The sequence below is a fragment of the Protopterus annectens genome, chromosome 6.part0 (genome assembly GCF_019279795.1).
Source record: "Protopterus annectens isolate FY-2018-M chromosome 6.part0, PAN1.0, whole genome shotgun sequence".
NCBI lineage: Eukaryota > Metazoa > Chordata > Ceratodontiformes > Protopteridae > Protopterus > Protopterus annectens.
This window is the reverse complement of record NC_056737.1, coordinates 788,877,086-788,899,772: the sequence shown is the minus strand read 5'-3', so window position 1 is coordinate 788,899,772 and position 22,687 is coordinate 788,877,086. Positions and strand designations below refer to the sequence as shown.

Here is a 22,687-nt window from a genome sequence, read left to right as displayed (position 1 = left end):
ATAAAATATAATATACCTACCTATTTCCTCATAATATTTTCATGCTTAGCCCACCTACAGTAATTCTCTTCTGATCTTTCTAGACCAATATTATGCTTTCCATACTATTGGAAAGGTCTGCACACTCCTTCATTTGCCTCACTGCTGATTTAAAACTGGCTTCACACACTCAGCATGTAAACTTAACTCTTACACCCTATCCTGTTTAAACAACCATGTGACTATACACAGGTTATGAAAACATTTTCTAGTTTCCTGCAAGAGAGGAAAATTTCTTTCACGGCAACTTTCATATTGAACAGTTCCTAAGTATAGCCAGAATTAGTTATTAGGCAAACTAGACAGGACCTGATGTTTAATATCTGCAGTGAGTTGTAGGAAGGATTAATGGGAGATCCAGAAGTGGACCCCCTAGGGAGCTGGGGTAATTCTTTCCCAACTGCTAACTCTTAACCAGATTCAATGTCCAGAAGGTTTAAGATCTTTGCTTGGAAGTGCTTGCATAGGTATTTTTATACCCCAAATATATGCCAATGTTTTTTCCCCCTCAGGTATATAGCAAGTGCTGGAGGTGGAATGGGAAAGAGGCAGGATTCTGGGAACATGTTTTCTGTGAGTGTGACGAGTTGGCATATTTCAAAAATTCCCTACAGTGTACTCTGTCAAAAATGCTGGGAGGCTCTTTTGAGCTGGGAGGTATGATCTGAGTTGCCTAGACATAGTAAGGCCTTACTAAGTTTAATGTATAGGCTGCCGGAAAAGCAGTTACTAGAAAATCAAAATCAAAATCTAAACCAATTGTAACTGAAGTGCTACATATTGAAAATGAAATAAAAGAACTATAGGTAAGATCTTTATAAAAAAGAAGTACATTACATAGGAATAAATGGAAGTAAGGAGAACAAGGAGAACAATACATACAGAATATTGTTCAGGCGGTGGAAGAGTGAGCTCAGTGAGGTTTAAATGGTGGCAAGAGTTGAGCAATTTATGTAGTGTTGGGAATTAATGATAATTATTAAAAAAATGTGTAGTGCTTGAAAACAATGAAAATATCACTATGTTTTATTTTCTTTTCTGTTAATATATGACATGTACCTATGTCTCTTTTGCAAATGTAATTTAATAAAGCTGTTAAATTGTTCTGCAGGTAGGTACTTCTAACTTTGGAGTCGGAGTTATGCTTGGGGGAGGGTCTTCAGAGGGAGAAGAGCACTCCATTGTGTATTTAAGCTTCAGACATCAGCTGAGGGAGGAATAATATACAGCCATAGAGAAGGAGTATCTGGGCATACTGTTGGGTTAGCAATATTTACAGCTGTACCTATGTGACAGAAAGTTCACTGTGGTTACAGACCACAACCCTTTAAAATTATTATGTAGAACAAGTGGGCAGAATGGAAAACTTCTAAGATGGAGTTTAGAATTGCGTTCTTATAACAAGAGTATTCAACACTCAAAATAGTACTTCTGTTGATAATGCATTGGTCTACCTAGAAAAGGCATGGGGTAATTAACAAAGGACAGCACCATTGTCTGAAGCTTTTTATGTTATGGATGCCTCTAAAAGATTTACTTGAATTTCATCGGGGAGAGAACTGTGGTGACAGTAAGGTCCCAGACTAAAGGAAACTAATTTAAAGATGTTATGTATTTTTCTTTATTTCTTATTTCTTACTAGTAGCACATTTTGTCTGTTATATGTGCAACTGTGTGACTTTTCTTTTACAAATGTAAAAAGAGATAAAAGGAAGGGAAATAAATGAATTTATTGTTTGAAACGTGAACTATAACATCTTGCATCTTCTGTGTTAACAGGCTATAAAAATATAATTCCAGTCTACTTCAAAGAAGTGCCAGACTTGAACTGTAAAATGCAGACAGTTAAGAGATGTAGGTGTGATCTTGTGTATTAGTAGCTCCTCTTGTTATGGACTGATGTAGTTAAGCACTTGTCTCTAATATGTGAAAGAACTGGTTTAGTTAATTTTTCTTTCATAAAGAAAACAAGTAAAATAAGCTGATGCAATGTTTTTTTCTGTAAATAGAAATGATTTAATGGTCTCTGATGAACAGGACTGAAGAAATGTAATTTATAAATATTTCAGACTGGTGTTTGTTTTGTCTTGGAAGAAATAGGCGACTCATCTGAGGAAAAGGTTTCCTTTGCATGTGTGTAGTTTTATTATTTTTCTAACTTAGATTAGTTGGTTCATTATTCTTTAGTAAGAGATAGCCGGGATATTTAGTCATGTGTAGATATTGTTTTATATATCTACACAGGAAATGGTGCAGTGCAGTGGTTAGTGTTGTCACCTCACAGCAAGAGGTTCTCCAGTTCGATTCTCAGCTAGGGTATCTTCTGTGCTGAGTCTGCAAGTCCTCCCTGCATTTGCTTGGGTTTCCGCCTGGTACTCAAGTTTCCAATCACATTCTAAAGACATGCATCTGGAGTATTTCTCCCTGGGCCTCCACTGAAAATCAGCTCTGTCCCAGTCGGACTTTCCCCGTAAACAAATGTTAAATGAATAAATAAATGTACTTTGTCCAGTGTAACTGAATGTTATTTTAAACTTCCATGTGCGCTTTCGTATTCATCTGCATGTTTAATCTGCAACTGCACTATTTGCCTTATTGTTTAAGTAAACTATGTATGTTTAATTAACTTTCAAAGCTATTGTGACTGGTCTTTTTTACTGTGTATGCATTGTTGCTCTTTATTGTCTGAAAAGAGGGTTGTCACTTATCACTGCAGATTAACAAGCTGTGGCTTGTATCTCTACTTAAATTGGCTAGATTGTTTGCACCTGTCTCCAGTGAAATTATTAATGTGTATAGTTTCATATTTGACTTAATCAAGAGCAGCCAGTAGCTGGAGGTCCCTCACCATTTCCCGTGTGGTGATGGTGGTACTGCCATGCCTGTAAGAAAGCCGTGGAAAATTGGAGAGTTCTGCAGGCCTTTCTTGGGAAATGTGTGTGTGTATGTGTGTGTGTGTGTGTGTGTGTGTGTGTGTGTGTGTGTGTGTGTGTGTGTGTGTGTGTGTGTGTGTGTGTGTGTGTGTGTGTGTGTGTGTGTGTGTGTGTGTATGTGTGAGTGTGTGTGAAAGTAATATGGTTTACTTTCCATTGTGGATCTACGGAAACTGTTTATACCTTTATTTATTCTACTTTGACCCAGAAAGCACTGCTGAAAGTCAAGCAACTCTTCTCATACTTCATTGTAATTACCTAAGATGGACAACACAGACATCATCAAAACCTGATCAACATGAAAAATGTCAGAAACCATGCTCAGCACTGCGCAAAGTTAATAGTAAATAATATTGTATACTGAGAGGACACAGCCAGTCTGCTAGCTGATGATATTTAGCTAAAATGTCAACCCCCTTGCCATTCCAATATTCTCCACATACCCACTCATAACCCCCAATCATTTCACCCAAGAACAAGTTCTCATTGTCCTACCTAAGGCCAAGAACATTATGTCTATTGGGGACAGATAACATTACAGGTGGCCTACTGGCCTTCCTGAAATAAGAGTAGTCTGGTCCCCTAAAGAAGCTATTCAATACTGGCCTCAAAACAGACTTCATGCCAGATGTATAGAGGATAGCAACAGTCATTACCTTGTACAAAGGTGGGGCTTCAAAAGACCCAGGTAATTATAAACCTGTAAGCCTAGAAATCTTAAATGTAATGCTATAGAACATTTTGGAGAGATAGATTTGTATCAGAGAAAACTGCTTCTTTGGAGCCATCTCCCACTCCACATAAAGTACTTCTCTTATTCTATTCAAATGTAATTTGGACAAATGGATGGCTAGCTGCAAATTCACCCTGGTTTATCATTCCTGTCCCTCACAGATTGAGGAAATGAATAAATGTCTCAATATGTCATTGCTTAGACCATCTTTGAGTTATCTGTATGCAAACTATAAGGGCTATAAACTAGAATGGGAATGTAAGGTTAGGTTTCTTAAGCTCCTCACAGATCAATAGCTAAGTACCTATGAACTATAGTTTTATTCAGTGTTAAAGACTTCCTGTTGTATGGCTTGCCCTTTTCTTTTCAATAATAATTTTCTTTTTCATGAGCAAGGACAGGTCCTCATCTCCAACCTTAACATTTTAAATGTGCTTGTCACAGGGATTTGCAGTTGATTCAAAAAAGAAATGCATTTACTTCAGGGTCATTATTATATTGAAAGGGAAGTACCACCCCACTATCTTGTAGATACCTTCTACAAGAAACCCTTATGTAGTCAAAGTGAAAACATTTTTGCCTTAGGTTGTGTAATATTTCATAAATCCATAAGAAGGTTTCATTCCAAACTTAGTGCACTATTTTAATCATGCTGATATGACAGACTTGTCTGATTCTTAAGTCATTGTGCACCTCTCCAGTTTCAACCTGAATCTTTGTCATACTTCAGGTTTATTTTTATCTAGTATTGAAAATGTTGATTTATTGTGTCTTGCATCTCGGGTATCTCAGATGTAGTCTCTCCTGTTGGGGATTCAAGGAGAAAAAATATGCTAACACTGTTTAACATTCAGCCATTTCTTTGAATGGTCCCAAAAGACTTTTTGTTGAAAAAAATCTTTTTGATAGCGGTAGCATATCTAAGGAAACTTTTGAACTAATAATTTTCATGTGCAGGTCTTTGCATACAGCTTTTAATAGCGTAAAGGGTGACACTCAGAACTTATCCACACCCCATGCCTAAGAATTGTTTTCATATTGTGTAATGCACTATATCAACTGCCAGTATTTTCCCATTATAAAATAATAAGGGAATAAAACTGTTCTTGCCATTGGAGAACTTAGCTGCTATGTGAAGAGAACCAAAATAGCCTATTTCATATTTATTTGTTTGCATTTTGTTTACTGGGAGTGTCCACTGGGCCATTGAGAACCCATTTTCAGTGGAGGCCCATGGAGAAAAGCTCCTCAGTACATGAACATAAAGGATTGAAATACACACAATGATATATACAGTGATACAAGAGTATATACAACTAAAAATTAGATGACCTATAGGTGCACGATAAACAATCAGGTAATATCAAAATAAAAAGTAATATTGCATAAATTTCAAAATAATAGAGTAGTGAAGATTTTCACACAATATTATTTGACAGTAGGTAAGAAAACATCACATTAATGCATATTCTAAGGTGGCTTCGTACAGGTGCAATTCCAGACTGAAGATAGGTGGTTGCATAGTGAAGTTGTGAAAAAGGACAGGATTCTGGATTGTTCTAATTAATAGTGGTACAGCATTTCAGTTTTTGTCTACAGATGCTGGCCGGGTGGGAGGTTAGGTTTGTGTACCTGCAAGAACTGCTGATTCTCAGTTCTGAGGGGCCTCTTTGGGTGGTAGTAGCTAAATATATAAGTAAGGGCAGGAAAATCTGTGGGTTTAAAGAACAGTTTGTAGTTAGTTGCAAATAGGATAGATAGTGTGGTAGTTCCAGCCATTTCAGGGAGTGTAGAGAGGTACAGTGGTGGCTAGAGTATTTAGAATTTGTCGCAAATTAGGCAATTTTATTGTAACATGTCTCAAGCTTAACTTCTAATGAGGATTGTAGGTTAGTAAGCAGAGGGACATTGTAGATAAGTAAGGGTAGTAGGTTAGTGGAAGCAAAGTTTTGTTTCATGGAGGGGCTTAGGAAGTGATTATGTCTGTAAAGAATTCCTAGTATTTTGGTGAGTTTTGTGGATGTTATGTTGTATGTGCAGGTCAAATTTCATGGGTTCATCAATAGTGCCTTACTTTGAGAATAGATAGTGAATTGGGTTTTATTTAAGGGAGTTGTTTTCCTTGAGGTGAATAGTATGATTTTGGTTTTGTTTGATTTCAGGGCTAGATGGTTATTGTACATCCAGGGTTCAGTGGAGGAAAAGGCCATTTGAACTGATTGTTGTAGGTCAGAAATGGAGTCAGCAGAACAGACAATAATTGAGTCATCTGTGTACTGAATAACAAATCCTTGAGACAGCGATGAATGGAAAGTGTTAATGAAAATGCTGAATAAGAGAGGTCCAAGTATGGAGCCTCGGAGAACCCTGGTAGAGGTGTTAAGAAATGGGGGGATGGAGCTGTGCCGTTTGACAGCCTGTTGTCTATCTGTTAAGTAATTTGAGAACAAGTTGTGAATAGGGAGAATAAATGCTTTTTTCCAGGTTTTGTGTTGGGGACATAGGATTCTTGGATGGATCTATTGAGAAGTATAATTATGGGGCATGCAATGACATCTGCAACAATATTTAGATATTCTGAGAGTATGTCATCAGGAGCATTAGAGCAAGGTTTGAGTTTTAGAAGTAGTCTATTATGGTGATTGGAATAGGATTTAGAGTGAAAGTGGATGTAGAGTGGATAGTGGGCTTTTGGGTATAATGGGTGGGAGTAGTGAATGTTGAGTAAGAGGATAGTTTTGATGGAGACATGTTGCTTGTGGTATGGCTTGGCCATGATATCAGCTATAGTTTTGATATAGAAAGAATTAAAGAGAGAGGCTATTTCTTGAGGTGATTTGCCAGGATATGGACATGGGCTGTTTTTTTGTGCCTGGCTTTAGTAGTGATGTAATGGAATTCCAGAATGCTTTGGGTTTCTGCTTGTGGTTAGACTGCAGTTTTAAGTAATGTTCTTTTTTTTATCATTGTTGACTAGTCTTTTTACCTAGTTGTGAAGTTGTTTGAATTTTAACAGGTCTGGAGTGTTATTTGCTTGCCATAGCTTCCATATTTTGTCTCTGGCATGCATAAAAAGTCTAGTAGGCTTGGTTAGCCATGGGGCATGACTTGTTTTGAACCTCTGTACATGAAGAGGTGCAAGGCTGTTTAATGTATCCATAAATGTAGTGTTGAAGTAATCTACTGCCTCATCAAGAGGGAGGGGTGTTTAGTGAATACCAATTTGTCTTTTTTAGAATATTGATTAAGGTCAGTGGATTAAATTTAGTCAAGTTCCTTATTTGTTTATATTGATGCTGATTTTGACAGGAGGCGGGAGAACGGTTTATAGAGGCTGGGAGGTCATCACTGAGGGTGTTTGGGAGAGTACCAGCTGAGGATATTTTGTTAGGGTCAGTGACTAGAATCCAGTATAAAATTGATCCATTGTCATTGCATCTGTCAGGTCTGGTTGGGGAATTAATGAGTTGGGTGAAGTTGAAAAAATGAATATTTGAAGAAGGACAGTTGGATCTGTGCTCTAGGCAGTTGATATTTACATCACCCAGGATAATAGTTTCATTTTTAATAGTAGTAGAAATCCAGGCTAGGATATCCTGTAATATGGGTATGTTGTTGCCAGGGGGTATGTAAAGAACTATGATACACAATATTTTGCAGTTATTCATTCTTAGAAAAGATATGAGAATGTCAGCATTAGAGAACTGTGGAATAGGATTAGTATATGCAACTTTATTGTGGTGTTAGAAAAGAGAAGATGTTATTGTTTGAAAGCCTAGGGGGAAAAGCTTGGTGCTTTAATATAAGGTTTTACCCAGATCTTGGTAGTGGCAATAATGTCTGGTTGTTGGTGAGTGATCCAAGCATGAAAATCTGAAATTTTATTATGAATACTTTGGAGATTTAGGGTTACCATATACAATGATTTGTGGGAATTGCTGCTGATTGATGGTGTGGGGGAACCGGTTGTTGTGAGACCTGAATTGGGGTGTATGTCTCCAGAGAGTTGTAGTTGTGTAACTAAGTGTAAAAGAAGTTTGGAGAGTTTAGATATGAGTTTGGTGTATTTGTGAGAGGTTTGAGATTTTGGAACAAGTAGAAGAAATTTATTTGGAAAGTATCCTGTGTAGGTTGTGTTATATAGGTTGGGAGCAATTGCAAGACTGAGAGATGTTGGGTGGTGGGGTTGGGAAGTTGTATGCATAGGTAGGGGAGAATATGTTGTGTAGCTGAGTGTGGTAGGAAATTAGGTAATATGAGAGTATTAAATGTGTGCTGATAAAAGTGTGTCGGGATAGTAGCTGTAGGTGTATGGTACTGAGAAGTTGCATTCTTTTGCTAAGGAAGGAGGTGGTCTGGTTAAGTGTATACTAATATGAGGTGATGCAGAAGAGATTTTTGGTCTGGTTTAGAGTGGCAAAGGTAGAACTTATAGGAACAGTGAAGTATAAGAAGTGAATGAAATAAATGAGCCAATAATAGTGTGGGACGCAGTAGAGGGACTTGGGAAGTTAGGTATTTGTAGTGAGGAGGTGTGCTGATTTCAGTGTTTGCTGTCTGTTAAAGACAAGGGAGGCTAAATAAAGAGGAGTAAAGTGTTGTATGGTTTTGTGGGTGTTAGGTGTTGAGTGGGTATGGAGAAAATGTGGGATATTGTGTGATAGGTTGTAAGGGAGGCTCAATGGCTGGGTGATACAAATTTAGATATAGTGGGGATGGGTGGGAAATGGGGGTATGGTAGGTGAACGGAGCAGGTAGAACCTGGCCAGAGATGACCACATCTACAGGAACAATTAGAAACCCAACTAAAATTACTGGACAAAACAGTGTATTATGGACAGCAGAGCTTAAATTAGATGTCAAAGTAGATTCTTATATCCTAATGGGAATTGCCTACTAAAAGAAAGGCTATATATTTTGTTGCTACCAAAGACAGAATAGAAGAGATTTCAGGGGTTGGGCATTAATGACTAGCCTTCCCTTATTACCATACCTGGAGGGTGAAAAAGTTAAGTAAAGGCAGCTTGGTTTGGTGATAGAGGAGGAGGAGGGCCCAGGGATACCATCCCAGTGAGGTGTGCATGCAGCTTAACACTTGCAGTATCACTGAAATCTAATGCAGTGTAATATATACTTTTCTGTGAGACGTGAGGATGAGTATATGCTTTTAGCCCAAATGTGTTTCCCAAACTGTGGATGTCAATTCTTAGTGAGACTGATGGGTTTTAAGCAGCAAGATAGACAAGATGTGGATAAACCATAGAGAAGAAGTGTATCTAGACAGACTGAATAGAATGGAGAATATCTACAACTTTAGCAGACAGTCCTAAGTAGTTATTAATATTTCAACAAAACATGTCACAGTGCGGTCCCTATAATAAGAGGAAAAAGTAGCATTAATGCAGCATCAAGTATAGTTAATGTCCTATAAGATCGGCAACACCAACTGCAGACCTAGGGATATAATCTAGCACCCGCAGTACGTAGACTCCAGCCATTTACAGACTATCAGTTGAGTATGGCAATTGTAAATTATGTTACTGTGTATCAAAGGGAGGTTGTTACCTTGCACAGCATACTACCAACATTATTAAGCCACCCAGCAGTGGTTGAAATTTTTAGGTTAATTGTATTAGGTCCCATAGAACACTGGTTCAAAAGGTCTGTCTCATTTGCGTGTTGCTTACATGTGTGCAAAAAGGGTTCACTGACAAAGATTTCACATTGCTGGTATCTGGCACCTTTTCTCTGGTTATGTGATAAGCATGCATGCCAGTTCTCTGGCTAGAGACCTCTAAGGCAAGGAGACCTTCTTCAAGTGACTTGCTCACTGTATTTCCTTTTGTCATGAAAAATGTATCAAACAATTTGAGGGGAAGTGCATGAATATTTAAGCAGTGCAGATGCTAGCCTAACAGGGCAAATTTTACTCAGGTTCCTATTTGTTCTCTCTAGTAGCTACAACAGAAAGAGAATACTACCCACGACTTGTTGCACTTACTGTACTGTTGCAAGAGTCTTCTCCCAAGTAAGACAGAATGTTTGTGCATGATACTTGCCATAATAGTAGCACCTCAGTGGAGAAACTCTTCCACTTGTACAGATACCTACCCACAATTCCTGTTTTGGAAAACTTCATTAACCTTTGCTTATAAATACATTAATAGGTTCATAAGTAGTTACTAGGCATGCAGTCTATAAGATCATTAAGGAGCTTAGCCAAAATTCACAATCATTAAAGAGCTTAGCCAAAATTCACAATTGCTCCATAGCGCTGTCTGGTTAAGTGACTTTCTCAACATCACACAATAGGCAAATGGAGGTGGAAAGATTCAAAATCTGCACCCTTGGCACAGGAAGTAGTTCATTAACAAGTTAGAACTTTAGTCCGCTGTGCTAACTGCCATAGGTTTGATGGTGCTTTGTAAGATTTACAGTTAAGTGTTTGGTTCTGTAACATTGTCAATATATTTCTTTTAAATTTTCATTTTTTTATTATTTTGTTACATGAAGAATCAAAGATAGCACATCTGCCATATATGGGACATTCAACAAATATTGCAAGGATTGACATAAGCTGGACACTACCCTGTGTGAAATAGCTGAATGATGACTAATGTTAAGATCTTCAATCCCTTTACTTATATTGAAGAAAGTCTTTCCGTTGAAAGGTCTGATGTTACTTTGACTACCTCATGCATATGTACTTTAATTTCGCCTAAGATGATTTATCATATTTAGAGCAAAAAATAATTTTTAATGTACTTTGTGAAGATAACAGCAGATTTCTTATTACAGATGCAGTTTTTGCCACTCGTAATTCCAATGCATCTCAGCTTAACCATTTACAGACAGAACTGAAAAGTATTACTGATGAAATAGAATTGACAGAGGAGAAACAAAACCGTCTGAAAAAACAAAATCGCTTTTTAATGTAAGAGCTTTTTTAACTTGTAATTTGTTTATTGCAAGTATTAGAAATTAATAAGAATGAGCTCTATTCTGAACAAAATGTGTTGAATTAATACAAAAAAGCCTTATAGTGTAAAACTTCAGTGGTGAATTACAAGTTATCAGTTGAGTAAGTAAGTAACAAGATACACTAAGATTTCTCTGTTTTTCCCAAACCTGATATATTTGACAAAAAAAGCTTTCCACTGGATAAATATGCTACAAGCTTTGGAGAAAGTCTGCCACGTCTGTTATGAACTCATTTCTCCAGTTGCTTGTGTGATGGCTTGTAGGGCATGATATATAATCCCAAGCATGATCTGATTCACAGTGTGGGAGAAAAGTGGGCACTGCTCTACACTGACATCTGTAGTCACAGTGAGAATGTGAGGGCCAGCAACATGACCATCATCCTGGTGGTGGTTTTCAAACTCTTACGTGCCATAGATGAATGCTTACTTAGTGCTGTTATTTTGAATGTTCAAGGGCCTATATGTGCATTGCATCTTGTATACTAGATAATGTTCACCCAGCAATAGCTCAAGCAGTAAGTAGCAGCAGCATTCAAAAGGTTAGAGAAATTGCATTCTGGTCTGGTACCAAAGTCTTAGAATTTACAGGAAGGGTCACAAAGCTCATCTTTCAAAAAACAGCAGAACCACCTCATCAAAATCCTCAGGCTACTATGTATCAGAACAGTTGTCTCAACCGATGATACAAGAAATCTTTTTTCCTAGTCCCATTTCTATAAAAACAATATCTAACAGCAAAAAAATCACTTCTTGTAAATTTGGTTTTCTGTTTGGATACAATTTAAACAACAAACTTGAAAATAATGCATGAAAATCTTAAGTAGATCTAATACAAATAGGCTGAGTAGCAATAGCAGTAACAATATCCTCATTCCTCTGAGTTTCTCCTTTATGGATAATAAATATTTTAACCCAGTCAGCAGTTTGTTAAACACCTTTATTAAATTATCACTTAAGACATAGGTAAAAATACATTAACGGAAAAAAAAAACATTTTAACATTTTTAATTTAAATACAATATACATCCCATATACTTTTTGTTACTGTTATCAGTTCAGCATTACAAAAATTGGTGAATTCGTGCCTTTCCTTAACCTCACTTTTCCTCCTTTTGAAAATGATGCATGCATCTTTCCCACAGTTCCACTTACTTCTGATAATTTGCTCCTTCCCTTTTCTAATGATCTCTCTTCCAGTTTTTTTTATCTCCTTTATAATATTCAGTGCAGTTGATGTATAGTTTGATTTCCATTTCCTTGCTTTTTTGGCAGCCAACATAATTAAACTTAATAAGGCCTTATATGTCTAGGCAAGTCAGATCATTTCCTTAATTACAGCCATTTGCTCACTCAATATTTATGATGGAGTATTCTGTAGGGAATTTGTTAAATTGGCCAACTCATTCCACTACTAAAATCTATGCTCCCAGTTATTTCTTTCTTCTCTATCACACCTTCAACATTTGCAATACACCTGAGGAAAAATCTTTGAAGTTTGTATGGGGTATAAATATACCTATGTAAATATCTCCAAGCAAAGAGCCTAAACCTTCTGGACTTGGTTGCGTATTTGGGAGCCACATACATGTCTTCCCATTGTTTTCTTGTAAACTGCTTTTCCAGTCCCTCTTCCCAACATTGTCTAACCTCCCCTGATTGATTTTTTTAAATTTATTTTTATTTATTTTACATTTGTTAACCGGGTTCGTCTGGCTAAGCTTTTGGCTCATTTTCAGCAGAGACCCGGGGAGAAGGGCTCCTCTGGACTAGAAAACAATTTATTAAATTTTAGTAACATAGTAGTAACAATCAGCTATAAGATCTTACAAGCAGAGACCTGGAAAGAAAAAAGCTCCTCAGGCAATTCAATTATACAGAGTATTAACAATTGGCAGACAAGTATGTGAGTTGTAACAAACAAGGTTTTAAAAAATTAGGAGAAGAAAATGTGACTAGTTACAATATTATTTTAGCTGCTTAGAGCAAAATGAGTTAATCGTTAGGTAGATGCTTATTTAAAGTGGGTAGGATCTAGTTGTATAGGAGTTTGGAAACATGAAAGGAAAGTAGGAATGGCTAGTAGGAAATGTAGGCTAGGTAGAGTATAGGAGAGACTAGACAGGTAGGTTGTTTTGAGACTGTAAGAATTAAGAGTGGTTGGAGACAGAGGAAGGGAAGAGGTAGAAGGGGCAGAGAAATAGTGTTAGAGATACAGTAAGAGTGAGGTGGTGAAATAGGAGAAAGGATGATGGTTTCAGGGTGGTTTATTTATTTATTTATTTATTTATTTATTTTACATTTGTTAACCGGGCTAGTCTAACTGGATATATTTCCGTTTTCAGTAGAGGCCCAGGGAGAAAAGCTCCAGTGGCAACAAATAAAAATTGAAATTAAACATTTAAAAATTAAAAAACAGTTAAAGATTAGAAATCAATATTAATACATAATAAATGAATAGATTTCAATAGAAGATTATTCAAAAAGCAGGAAGTAATTAAAATACAAAAAATTACAGAAGTATTACTAGAGTAATGTGGGTATTTACAATAGTAGAGGTAACAATATGTATAGGATAATTCAATATGCAGTGATATACATGTAGACTATCAGTATATTAAACAGGATAGAGATTTTTAGAGCATTAAGCAGGATAGATTACATCAGTATGTTGAATTCTGTAAAGCAGTTACAGTCCTACTTCAAAGAATGTGAAATAGGTAGAGGTTCAAGAGGAGAAATATTTGTAGTGAAGGAGAAGATTAATTGGGGTTGCTACAGGGGCATAACCAGTGTGTTTTGAGGTGTCTTTTGAGGTTTTGTTTAAAGAGAGGCAGTGAAGAAATTAAAGTTAGGTCATTAGGCAGTAGGTTCCAGTTTTTTTTCCACAGAGTTGGAAAACAGAGAAACTCCAGCCATGTTGTAGGATTTGCTTATGCTAGCAAGAAGTTTGCTGGAAGAGCGAAGAGAATTTAGATTTTTGTATGGGATTATGAGATTGGAAAGTATAGGGGTGCTGTTAGGTTTATAAAATATCTTGTGGGCAATGGTGAGTTGGGAGAGTTTCAATTGGTTTTGAAATTCAAGCCAGCCTAGCTGCATTAGATTCAGACAATGTTGAGTTCTAAAAGGATTTCCGGTGGCAAATCTGGCGATGTTATTATAGGAATTAGCTAGTTTGATGATATTATTCTTCTTTAGATTAGTGTATATTGGTGAGGCATACAGAAGAGTTGAAATTAAATGGGAGTGTGCAATCTTAGTTCTGGCTATTGGTGTTAGGAAAGGTTTAATTCTATATAAGGAGCCTATTTTTCTGTTGACAGTTTTGATGGTGTTATTTATGTGGCTGCCAAATGTAAGGTTATTGTCAATAGTAATTCCTAGCAATTTAGTGGTAGAATCGGGGAATACACTTGTGCCATTATTGGAGATGACAGAGAATTCTATGGGGGAGGATTTGCTGGTGGATGTGAAGAGAAGGAGTTTAGTTTTTTTGGCATTGAGCAGGAGGCAACGTTTAGTGAACCATGTTTCAACTATGTTGAAAACATTCTGAGTAAGAGAATGTAGATCAGTTGGGGAGTTTGCTGAGCATATTAGTGTAGGATCATCTGCATATTGAATGCAGGTGGCTTGTGGAATGGTTACATGGAGGTTGTTGATAAACAGTGAGAAAAGAAGTGGACCTAGAATAGAGCCCTGAGGGACTCCGAGTGTAACAGGCAGAAAGGATGGTATATTATTTTCCCAAAGAACTGCCTGTTGCCTATTGGTAAGGTAGGACTTGAACCATTTAACTGCCAGGCAGTCAAGAGAAAGGGATTCAAGAATGTTGATAAGAAGAGTATGGTTTACCATGTCAAATGCTTTTGACAAGTCAATAAAGAGTACAGAAGAGAGGTTGTTGTTATTACGATTTCTATTGATGGCTTCTGTAAAGGATAATAGGGCAGTTGTAGTGCTATGGGATGGCCTAAAGCCATGCTGACAGTTTGCTATGATGTTATGTTGAGATAAATGGTTTAAAAGTTGTTGGTGAATGCATTTTTCCATAATTTTTGCTTGGGGTGATAATAGAGCTGTTGGCCGGTAGTTGGAATAATCATTAGAGGTACCCCCTTTGTGTAGGGAGATAATATGGGAGATTTTCCAGATGTCTGGAACTATTCCTTCTTTAATGGTTCTATTTATGAGGATGGATATGGGATAAGAAATTACTTTGGCTGCTTTTTGCAGATATTCAGATGGTAGCTAGTCAGCAGAAGGAGTACAAGGTTTAAGTTTTTGGATGTATTTATAGATGAGAGTGGTTGAGATGGGTTTCAGATGGAATGTTGGAAGAGCACCAGGTATGGTGGAGGAGAGGCTTGAGTTGTCAGGGCCTAGTTGACTGGCTAGTGATTGTATGGTCTCTGTGAAGAAGGTATTGAAGGTATTGGCAGTTTGGTGGGGGTGTTTTGTTCGGCCTGGGATGGGGCAGTTGTACGTGAGTGGCCTGGGTTTAGGAGTTTATTTATACTAGACCAGAACTTTTGGGGATTGTTTTGGTGATTTTGCTGTAACTTACAGTAGTAGATCTTTTTGTCTGCATGTATTGCCTTTTTTGTAATATTTCTTAAATGCTTAAAAGTTTGTTCATCTGAGATAGTTTTGTTAGCTCTCCATTTAGCCCAAGCCTTGTTCCTAAGTAACATTTTTGTCTGGTTTCTTTCGAAAGCCAGGGGGCAGGCTTGGACTTCATTCTAATGGACCATTTGGGTGCGTGCTTATCTAGGATTGATAAGAATTTAGAGTTTAGGTATTTAACAGCTTCTTCAAGTGGTAGGGTTTTTAAAGGGTTCCAGTCACAGGCTCTAAGTTCATCTTGGAATATAGTACTGGGTTAAAGTGTTTGTTGGAATGTGCAATCCTATATGTTGGGGGGTTAGAGATCTCATTTTTTTGCCTTAGGATGTAGGTCAATGAATGATCGCTTACATCGTCTGGCAGTGTTCCTACGTTGTAAGCTTGATTCTGTTTATTTCTAAGTATCCAGTCTAAGGTGCTCTCTTTCTTATTTGGTTTATTGATTCTAGTTGTGGAGGTGATAGTTTGACTAAAGCCGTGAAGGTTGATATGGGAGGTAGGATTAGCAGTGTTAACAGCTTTCCAGTCAGTATTAAAATCACCAAGTATTATTGTTTCTTGATGGTAGGTTGAGGACACCCAGCTTAGAATATCCTCTATGGTATTGGTATTATTACCGGGGGGTAGGTAGATACAAATGATATATAAAGATTTATTTTGGTTAATTTGAAATCTGGTAATAAGGACTTCTGCCTTACTATGCTGAGGTGGGTTGTATGGTAATCTTTGAATAGGACTGCTACTCCCCCACCCTTGCTTTTTATTCGGTCTTGTCTTGATATATTATATCCTTGAGGAATGACTTCATTGTCTTTGGTGTCTGGTTTTGACCAAGTTTCTGTCAGGCAGAAGATGTCAAAGCCATGAATATCTAGAAGGGCATGGAGATGGGCTACTTTGTTTTTAATACTGCGGATATTTAGGTGTCCTATTAGGAAAGAGTTTGGTAATTTAGGGTGGGTTATTAGGGTAGCAGGATTTGTAGGGCCAGGGTTAGGATGGATATCACCGTCTTTTAAGGAGGGATTGCTTAGTTTGATTTGTAGAAGTATTTGTAAAGTTGATTAGATATTTTACTTTCTTTACTGTGGGTTTATTGTATTTAATGTGGGAGAATCTATGGTATTTAGGTAGTAGATAGGTGGGAACAAAAGTGATGTTAGTTTGAATATTAGGGAGTATGGGAGTATGTATAGCTGTTTGTTTTGGGGAATAACTGAAATGGAAATAGCACAGTTTTTCAAAGGAGGTGATGAGGTAGGTGGAGGTGAGAGCAATTGAAATTAAAGCTAAGAGTATTGGTTTGGTCATTTTTAGTTATTACTACAAAAGGTATCTTGAAGAGATATGTAAAGAAGTTTTAGGAGTTAAGTCTAAAATTAAAAAAGGTGGTAATTGTATAAGAGGAGTGTATAGAGCAGGGAATTAATACTTGTTTGCTAGAAGGAAAGGGATAAGTATTGGGTTATAGTTTCTGGTAGGCAAAAAAATGTAAGGGTGTGGTAATGTCGAGATAAGGAAGGAGAAAGGGATTGGTTGATTGGGAGAGAGGGTGTGGTTTAAGAAGTATAAGTTTAGGACCACTGGGGGTGGGTGGGAAATGGGGGTATGGTAGGGGAGTGGACTGAGCCCGTAGGGCGAATGGAGCGGGTCACAGCTGAGAGAGGCTGGGGGGCAATCAGTTATACAGTGAGACTGTGTTCTACAAGCTTTGAGTAGATAAGAGGCACTTTCTTTATCTACTTAACATAAGACATAAGAGGTTGAGATTTTAGAATAGATGTGTAAGGGAAAAGGGAAAAATAATGAGTTCTATAGCAGGAAAAGTAGGTTATGTAGAGAGTCAATTGAGTAGTTCTATAACTGGGGTAGTAAGTGATAATAGAATAAGTTGTCTGGTTTATTTATATTAAGGCTAGCAAGGTTAAATTCTTTTTTACAATCCTTCAAGGGGTGGGGGGTAGTTACCTGTAGTAAGAATACTAACAGGGATAACTGTGAGAGGCTAGTACGTAGGGCTAGAGGAGTTTGGTTGGCAGTAAGAAATAGCTTTACAAGCCCTGAGTTTTGCTCCCCTCTAGTGGAATATATTGGAAATTACATGAGATAACAAATAAAGGAGGTAAAGGGAGGAAAATAAGTAGTATATTAATAGCTTAATAGATGGCCTATGGGGTAGGTCTAAGGGGAGGAAAAAAGTAGTATATTAATAGCTTAATAGAAGCCTAAGGGGTAGGGCCATGGGTGTGCTGGCCCTTACAAATAGTACAACTTTAAAGCACTCACAATTTAGTTAAATACCTAAAATAACTGTAGGTTGTCACCTACACTGTGAGGCAGAGCAAGGAGAGACTAGGTAGTTCATGTAGGGTTTTCCAGTTGGATGTTCCCTCCTGTTCAGATGGGATTCCTTTGCCTTACTAGGTTGCTGAAAAAGGGGCAGCCTGTAACTCAAGCACAAGACTGAAAAGACTGTGAGGCAGAGCAAGGAGAGACTAAGTAGTTCACGTAAGGTTTTCCGGTTGGATGTTCCCTCTTGTTCAGATGGGATTTCTTTGCCCTGCTAGGTTGCTGAAAAAGGGGCAGCCTGTAACTCAAACACAAGGCTGAAAAGACTGTGAGGCAGAGCAAGGAGAGACTAGGTAGTTCACATAGGGTTTTCCGGTTGGATGTTTCCCTCCTGTTCAGATGGGATTCCTTTGCCTTGCTAGGTTGCTGAAAAAGGGGCAGCCTGTAACTCAAGCACAAGGCTGAAAAGCGAAAAATAACTGTAGGTTGTCACCTACACTGTGAGGCAGAGCAAGGAGAGACTAGGTAGTTCATGTAGGGTTTTCTGGTTGGATGTTCCCTCCTGTTCAGATGGGATTCCTTTGCCTTGTTAGGTTGCTGAAAAAGGGGCAGCCTGTAACACAAGCACAAGGCTGAAAAGCTAAAATAACTGCAAGTTGTCACCTACACTGTGTGGGAGAGCAAGGAGAGACTAGGTAGTTCACGTAGGGTTTTCTGGTTGGATGTTCCCTCCTGTTCAGATGGGATTCCTTTGCCTTGCTAGGTTGTTGAAAAAGGGGCAGTCTGTAACTCAAGCACAAGGCTGAAAAGACTGTGAGGCAGAGCTAGGAGAGACTAGGTAGTTCACGTAGGGTTTTCCGGTTGGATGTTCCCTCCTGTTCAGATGGGATTCCTTTGCCTTACTAGGTTGCTGAAAAAGGGGCAGCCTGTAACTCAAGCACAAGGCTGAAAAAACTGTGAGGCAGAGCAAGGAGAGACTAGGTAGTTCACGTAGGGTTTTCCAGTTGGATGTTCCCTCCTCTTCAGATGGGATTCCTTTGCCTTGCTAGGCTGCTGAAAAAGGGGCAGCCTGTAACTCAAGCACAAGGCTGAAAAGCTAAAATAACTGTAGGTTGTCACCTACACTGTGAGGCAGAGCAAGGAGAGACTAGGTAGTTCACATAGGGTTTTCCAGTTGGATGTTCCCTCCTGTTCAGATGGGATTCCTTTGCCTTGCTAGGTTGCTGAAAAAGGGGCAGCCTGTAACTCAAGCACAAGGCTGAAAAGGGACCACACACCGCCCGGAGGACTGGAGTAGTTAACTAAGGCAAGGGGATTTAAAAAAAATCTCCAAGCCAATGGTTAGCTACAGTGGCAAGACCATTTTGTTTTTTAGGTATTTCCTTGTGGCTAATTTGAAACTTTCGCTATGCTGGAGGGATTTCATTTCCAGGGGGAGTTGGTTCCAGGATATAGCTGGGTTATAGTTATAGAGAAGGCAGCCTATTTTGGTTTTGGGTTTGTATATGTCTAATAATTCCTGATTTCAGCTGCGTAGCATCCTAGCAGGGGAATATTTGGATATGATTGTGGAGAGGCTGGGGCAGAAGGAGGGTAGATAGAGGACAGAGTGAGTATTTGGTATAGTTGGAGCAGCTGAGGGAATTCTAGCCAGTCTAGTTGCTGTAGTGCTAAGCAGTGGTGTGACTTGTAAGTTTGGTTAGCTGCAAATCTGGCGATCTTATTATAGGTAGTTTCAAGCTTGGAAATAAGTGTAGAATTTAGGTTTGTGAATATGTGGCAGCTGTACATGAGTGTTGGGAGTAATAAAGCCTGGTAGAGAGTTATTCAGGCAGTGTTAGTTAAGTATTTCTTGCTAAGGAAAAGATGTGCAAGTTTCTGATGAGTTATTTTTACTGAGTTAGTAATATGGAGATCAAACTTAAGCTGATCATCTATTGTAACACCTAGCAATTTAGTACTAGATTCAGCTGAGATGATAGTGTTGTTGCAGGATAAGATGATAAATGTACTTTTGAGTGTGGTGATGTTTTTAGGGAGGAAGAGTAGGAGCTTAGTTTTTTTTTGGATTAAGTATTAGTTTGTTATCACTAAGCCAAGTCTCAATGGTGTGGAAGGATGCCTGGGTAGTTGAGTGGAGGTCAGTTGGGTTGTCAGCAATGGTTATAACAGCTGAGTCATCAGCATATTGCACAAGAGATGACTGGGGACAAGAGGAGTAGAGTAAGTTGAGGAAAATATTAAAGAGTAGTGGACCAAGTATGGACCCTTGGGGGACTCCCATTTGTACAGTGAGAGGGGAGGATAGTGCAGAGAGCCATTTAACTGATTGCTGGTGGGTTGAGAGATAGCTGGAGAACCAGGAAATAGTAGGGGGAGAGAAATGTAAGTTAGTGAGTTTATCTAGGAGGAGTGGATGAGAGACAGCGTCAAAGGATTTAGAAAGGTCAAGGAATAGGCATGAGACAAGTTTATTGTTATCACGAGCTAGGGAGACTGTTGATGAATGATATGAGTGCAGTAATTGTACTATATTTGGGGCAGAAACCTTGCTGTGTGGGTGTGAGAAGATTTTCCTGGTGAAGGTAATACATTACCTGCATGTGAATGCATTTCTCTAGGATTTTTGAGAGTGGAGAGAGTATGGCAATTGGTCTGAAGTTGGATATAGGTTCATAGGTTGGTACTAGGCTATCAGCCCTAGGGCTTATACAAGCCTAGCCATAACAATTCCCTGGCTATTTCTTCTCGCACTATTTACTTCTCTGGACCTCTTTCTAGCTTGGCGACTGACGTGATCCCTGGGGTGAATTTATTTTCTCCCATCCAGTCATCAAGGTTCCTTTTGAAGAGGGCCAAAGAGGTGCTCTGCTTGACATGTATGGGCAGTCTATTCCACAGTCTGGGGAGTCTTTGGGTCAGGAACCTATTCCTCCAGCATGTTTTGTTTATTGTGATGACAAGGTTTAGATCCCTGGAGCGTGTGGCTCTGAGGGATTGGGATTTCTTTAAGTGTAGCATGTCCAACAGCTCTGCATTTGACATGGCCTTGTATGTTAAGCAGAGATCGCCTCGGAGTAGACAGTATGCGACAGAGTATAGCTGGAGTTTTTTAAGGCTGTCAGCATAAGGCATCTGTTTTAGGCCTGTGATTCTTTTAGTGAGGTATTTCTGTGGCCTTTCCAGTTGTTGCAGATGTCTTAAGAGGTACATACCAAATGGGGCGTTGTATTCTATAATGGGTCTAATGCGGGATGAGTACAGTGGGACAATGACCTCGTTTTTGTGGATGAAAAGCCCTTAGTGATGAGGTGTGCCACATAGAAGGATTGTTGTGGTGATGTGGTTATTGAAGGTGAGACCACTGTCCACCTGTGTCCCTAAGTCTCTTATCACACTTTCAGTGTTTAGTGTACTGCCACCTACATGGTAATTCACGGGTACATGTTTTTTCCCAAAGGGGATAACTGTGCATTTCTTGGCATTGAGCTTGAGCCCATGACTCTGGCACCAAGCATCTGTTTCTTTAAGGCCCTTTTGTAGAGTATCAACATCATTTGGGGATTCAATAATGGCTCCCAGTTTGCAGTCATCTGTGAACGTTGTTAGCCAGATTCCCGTAGTGTTGGCCTGTACTTCAGAGAAGTAGATGCCAAACAAGAGAGGTCCCAGGACTGAACCCTGAGGTACTCCACTTGTCACTTGTCTGGAGCTGGATTTGGAGTCAGATACTTTTACAGTGTGGGTTCTGTCAGTAAGCTAGTTGGCAACCCATCGAGTGATGTAGGGATTAATGCCCAGCTTAGTAAGTTTATCTATGATTCCAGAGTGGAGGATGGTGTCAAAGGCCTTGGCGAGGTCCAGATAGGCAGTGTGGTCTGCCTTACCCTCGTCCATGGCTCTGGAGACTAATTCGAAGAAGTCAGTCAGGTTCAGGAGACAAGATCGGCCCTTCATAAACCCAAACTGGGTGGGGTCCAGTGTTTTAAGGTTGCCAATGTCTTTGTTTATAAGGTCCATGATAATACGTTCCATGGCCTTGCAGATCAGGCTCGTCAAAGCCTATCTGAGGAGTTGCCCCCTTTGTGAATGGGTAGAGTAAAGCAATTTTTCCACACAGTGGGGACATAGGACTCAGAAATGGATCGGTTGATTAAGATGGATACAGGATAGGCAAGAGGTTCAGAGGCAATCTGCAGGAAGTAAGAGGGTAGCTTGTCAACAGATGGGGAGCAAGGTTTAAGTTTAGAGAGTAATTACTTTACATAGTTAGTTGATACTGCTTTAGAGAGAAGGCGTTAGGAGGGTTTGGAAGAGGTATAGAGTTTGTGGGGGTGCTAGTGTTGCTTCTGGAGGGGAGAGAATTTATTATGGAGGTTATTAAGTTTATAAAATGATTGTTAAATTTGTTGGCTTTGTCTTCAGGTGTTGCATTGGGACATGGGTTAGGAGAGGAAGGGTTTCCTGGATGAAGAGTCTGTTTAATAGAGCTCCAGAATTTCTTTGGGTCTGATTTAAGAGTAGAGGGAGGATTGGCATAGAAGTTTTTTTGTCATAATGAATGTTTTTTTTTTATTTCTGAGTTCTTTATATTTCTGAAGAAGAGAAGGGGTCCTAGTTTTAGTCCACATTTTCCAAATCCTATCTTGATTCTTATTCTTATTGTTATCATGCAGTATTTTATATGCCTTACTAATTATTCATTTTTAACTGCTGCTTGTGTTCTAGACTCAACTAAAAGCTCTACCAGAACAAGTCTTTCACTTAAAATTCCCTTATCCCTTTCTCTTAGCCTGTGTTCTGAGATCAAACCTTAGTAGAGAATGCAGTCTCTAACTTGCAATCCAAATGTCATTTTGGTCTCCTCCCTCTCTATTACCTATCCTGCTTGAGTTATTTATTCCCATTAAATTCTAGTTCCATTTTGCCTATTTTCTATACTGTTAGTTGCAGCCATCCATAATGGCAAAATCTCTTATATCTAAAATCTCGTATTGGTCTAGTTCTTAGAATACTTTCTGATACTTATGAATATAATAATTTGTATGGTTGTTGTTATTCTAGTGAGGGATCTGCATCCAAAA

The 22,687-nt window shown here is 38.6% G+C and overlaps 1 protein-coding gene across 1 annotated transcript in view; it reads left to right on the top strand.

Annotated features, from left to right (window-relative positions):
* LOC122803896 (coiled-coil domain-containing protein 175-like) overlaps positions 1–22,687 on the top strand; it is a 306,823-nt gene that overhangs the window by 217,841 nt on the left and 66,295 nt on the right. Inside the window, exon 3 of the mRNA XM_044073580.1 lies at positions 10,504–10,639. Coding sequence (XP_043929515.1) covers positions 10,504–10,639 — 136 coding nt within the window. The remainder of the gene's footprint in view (positions 1–10,503; positions 10,640–22,687) is intronic.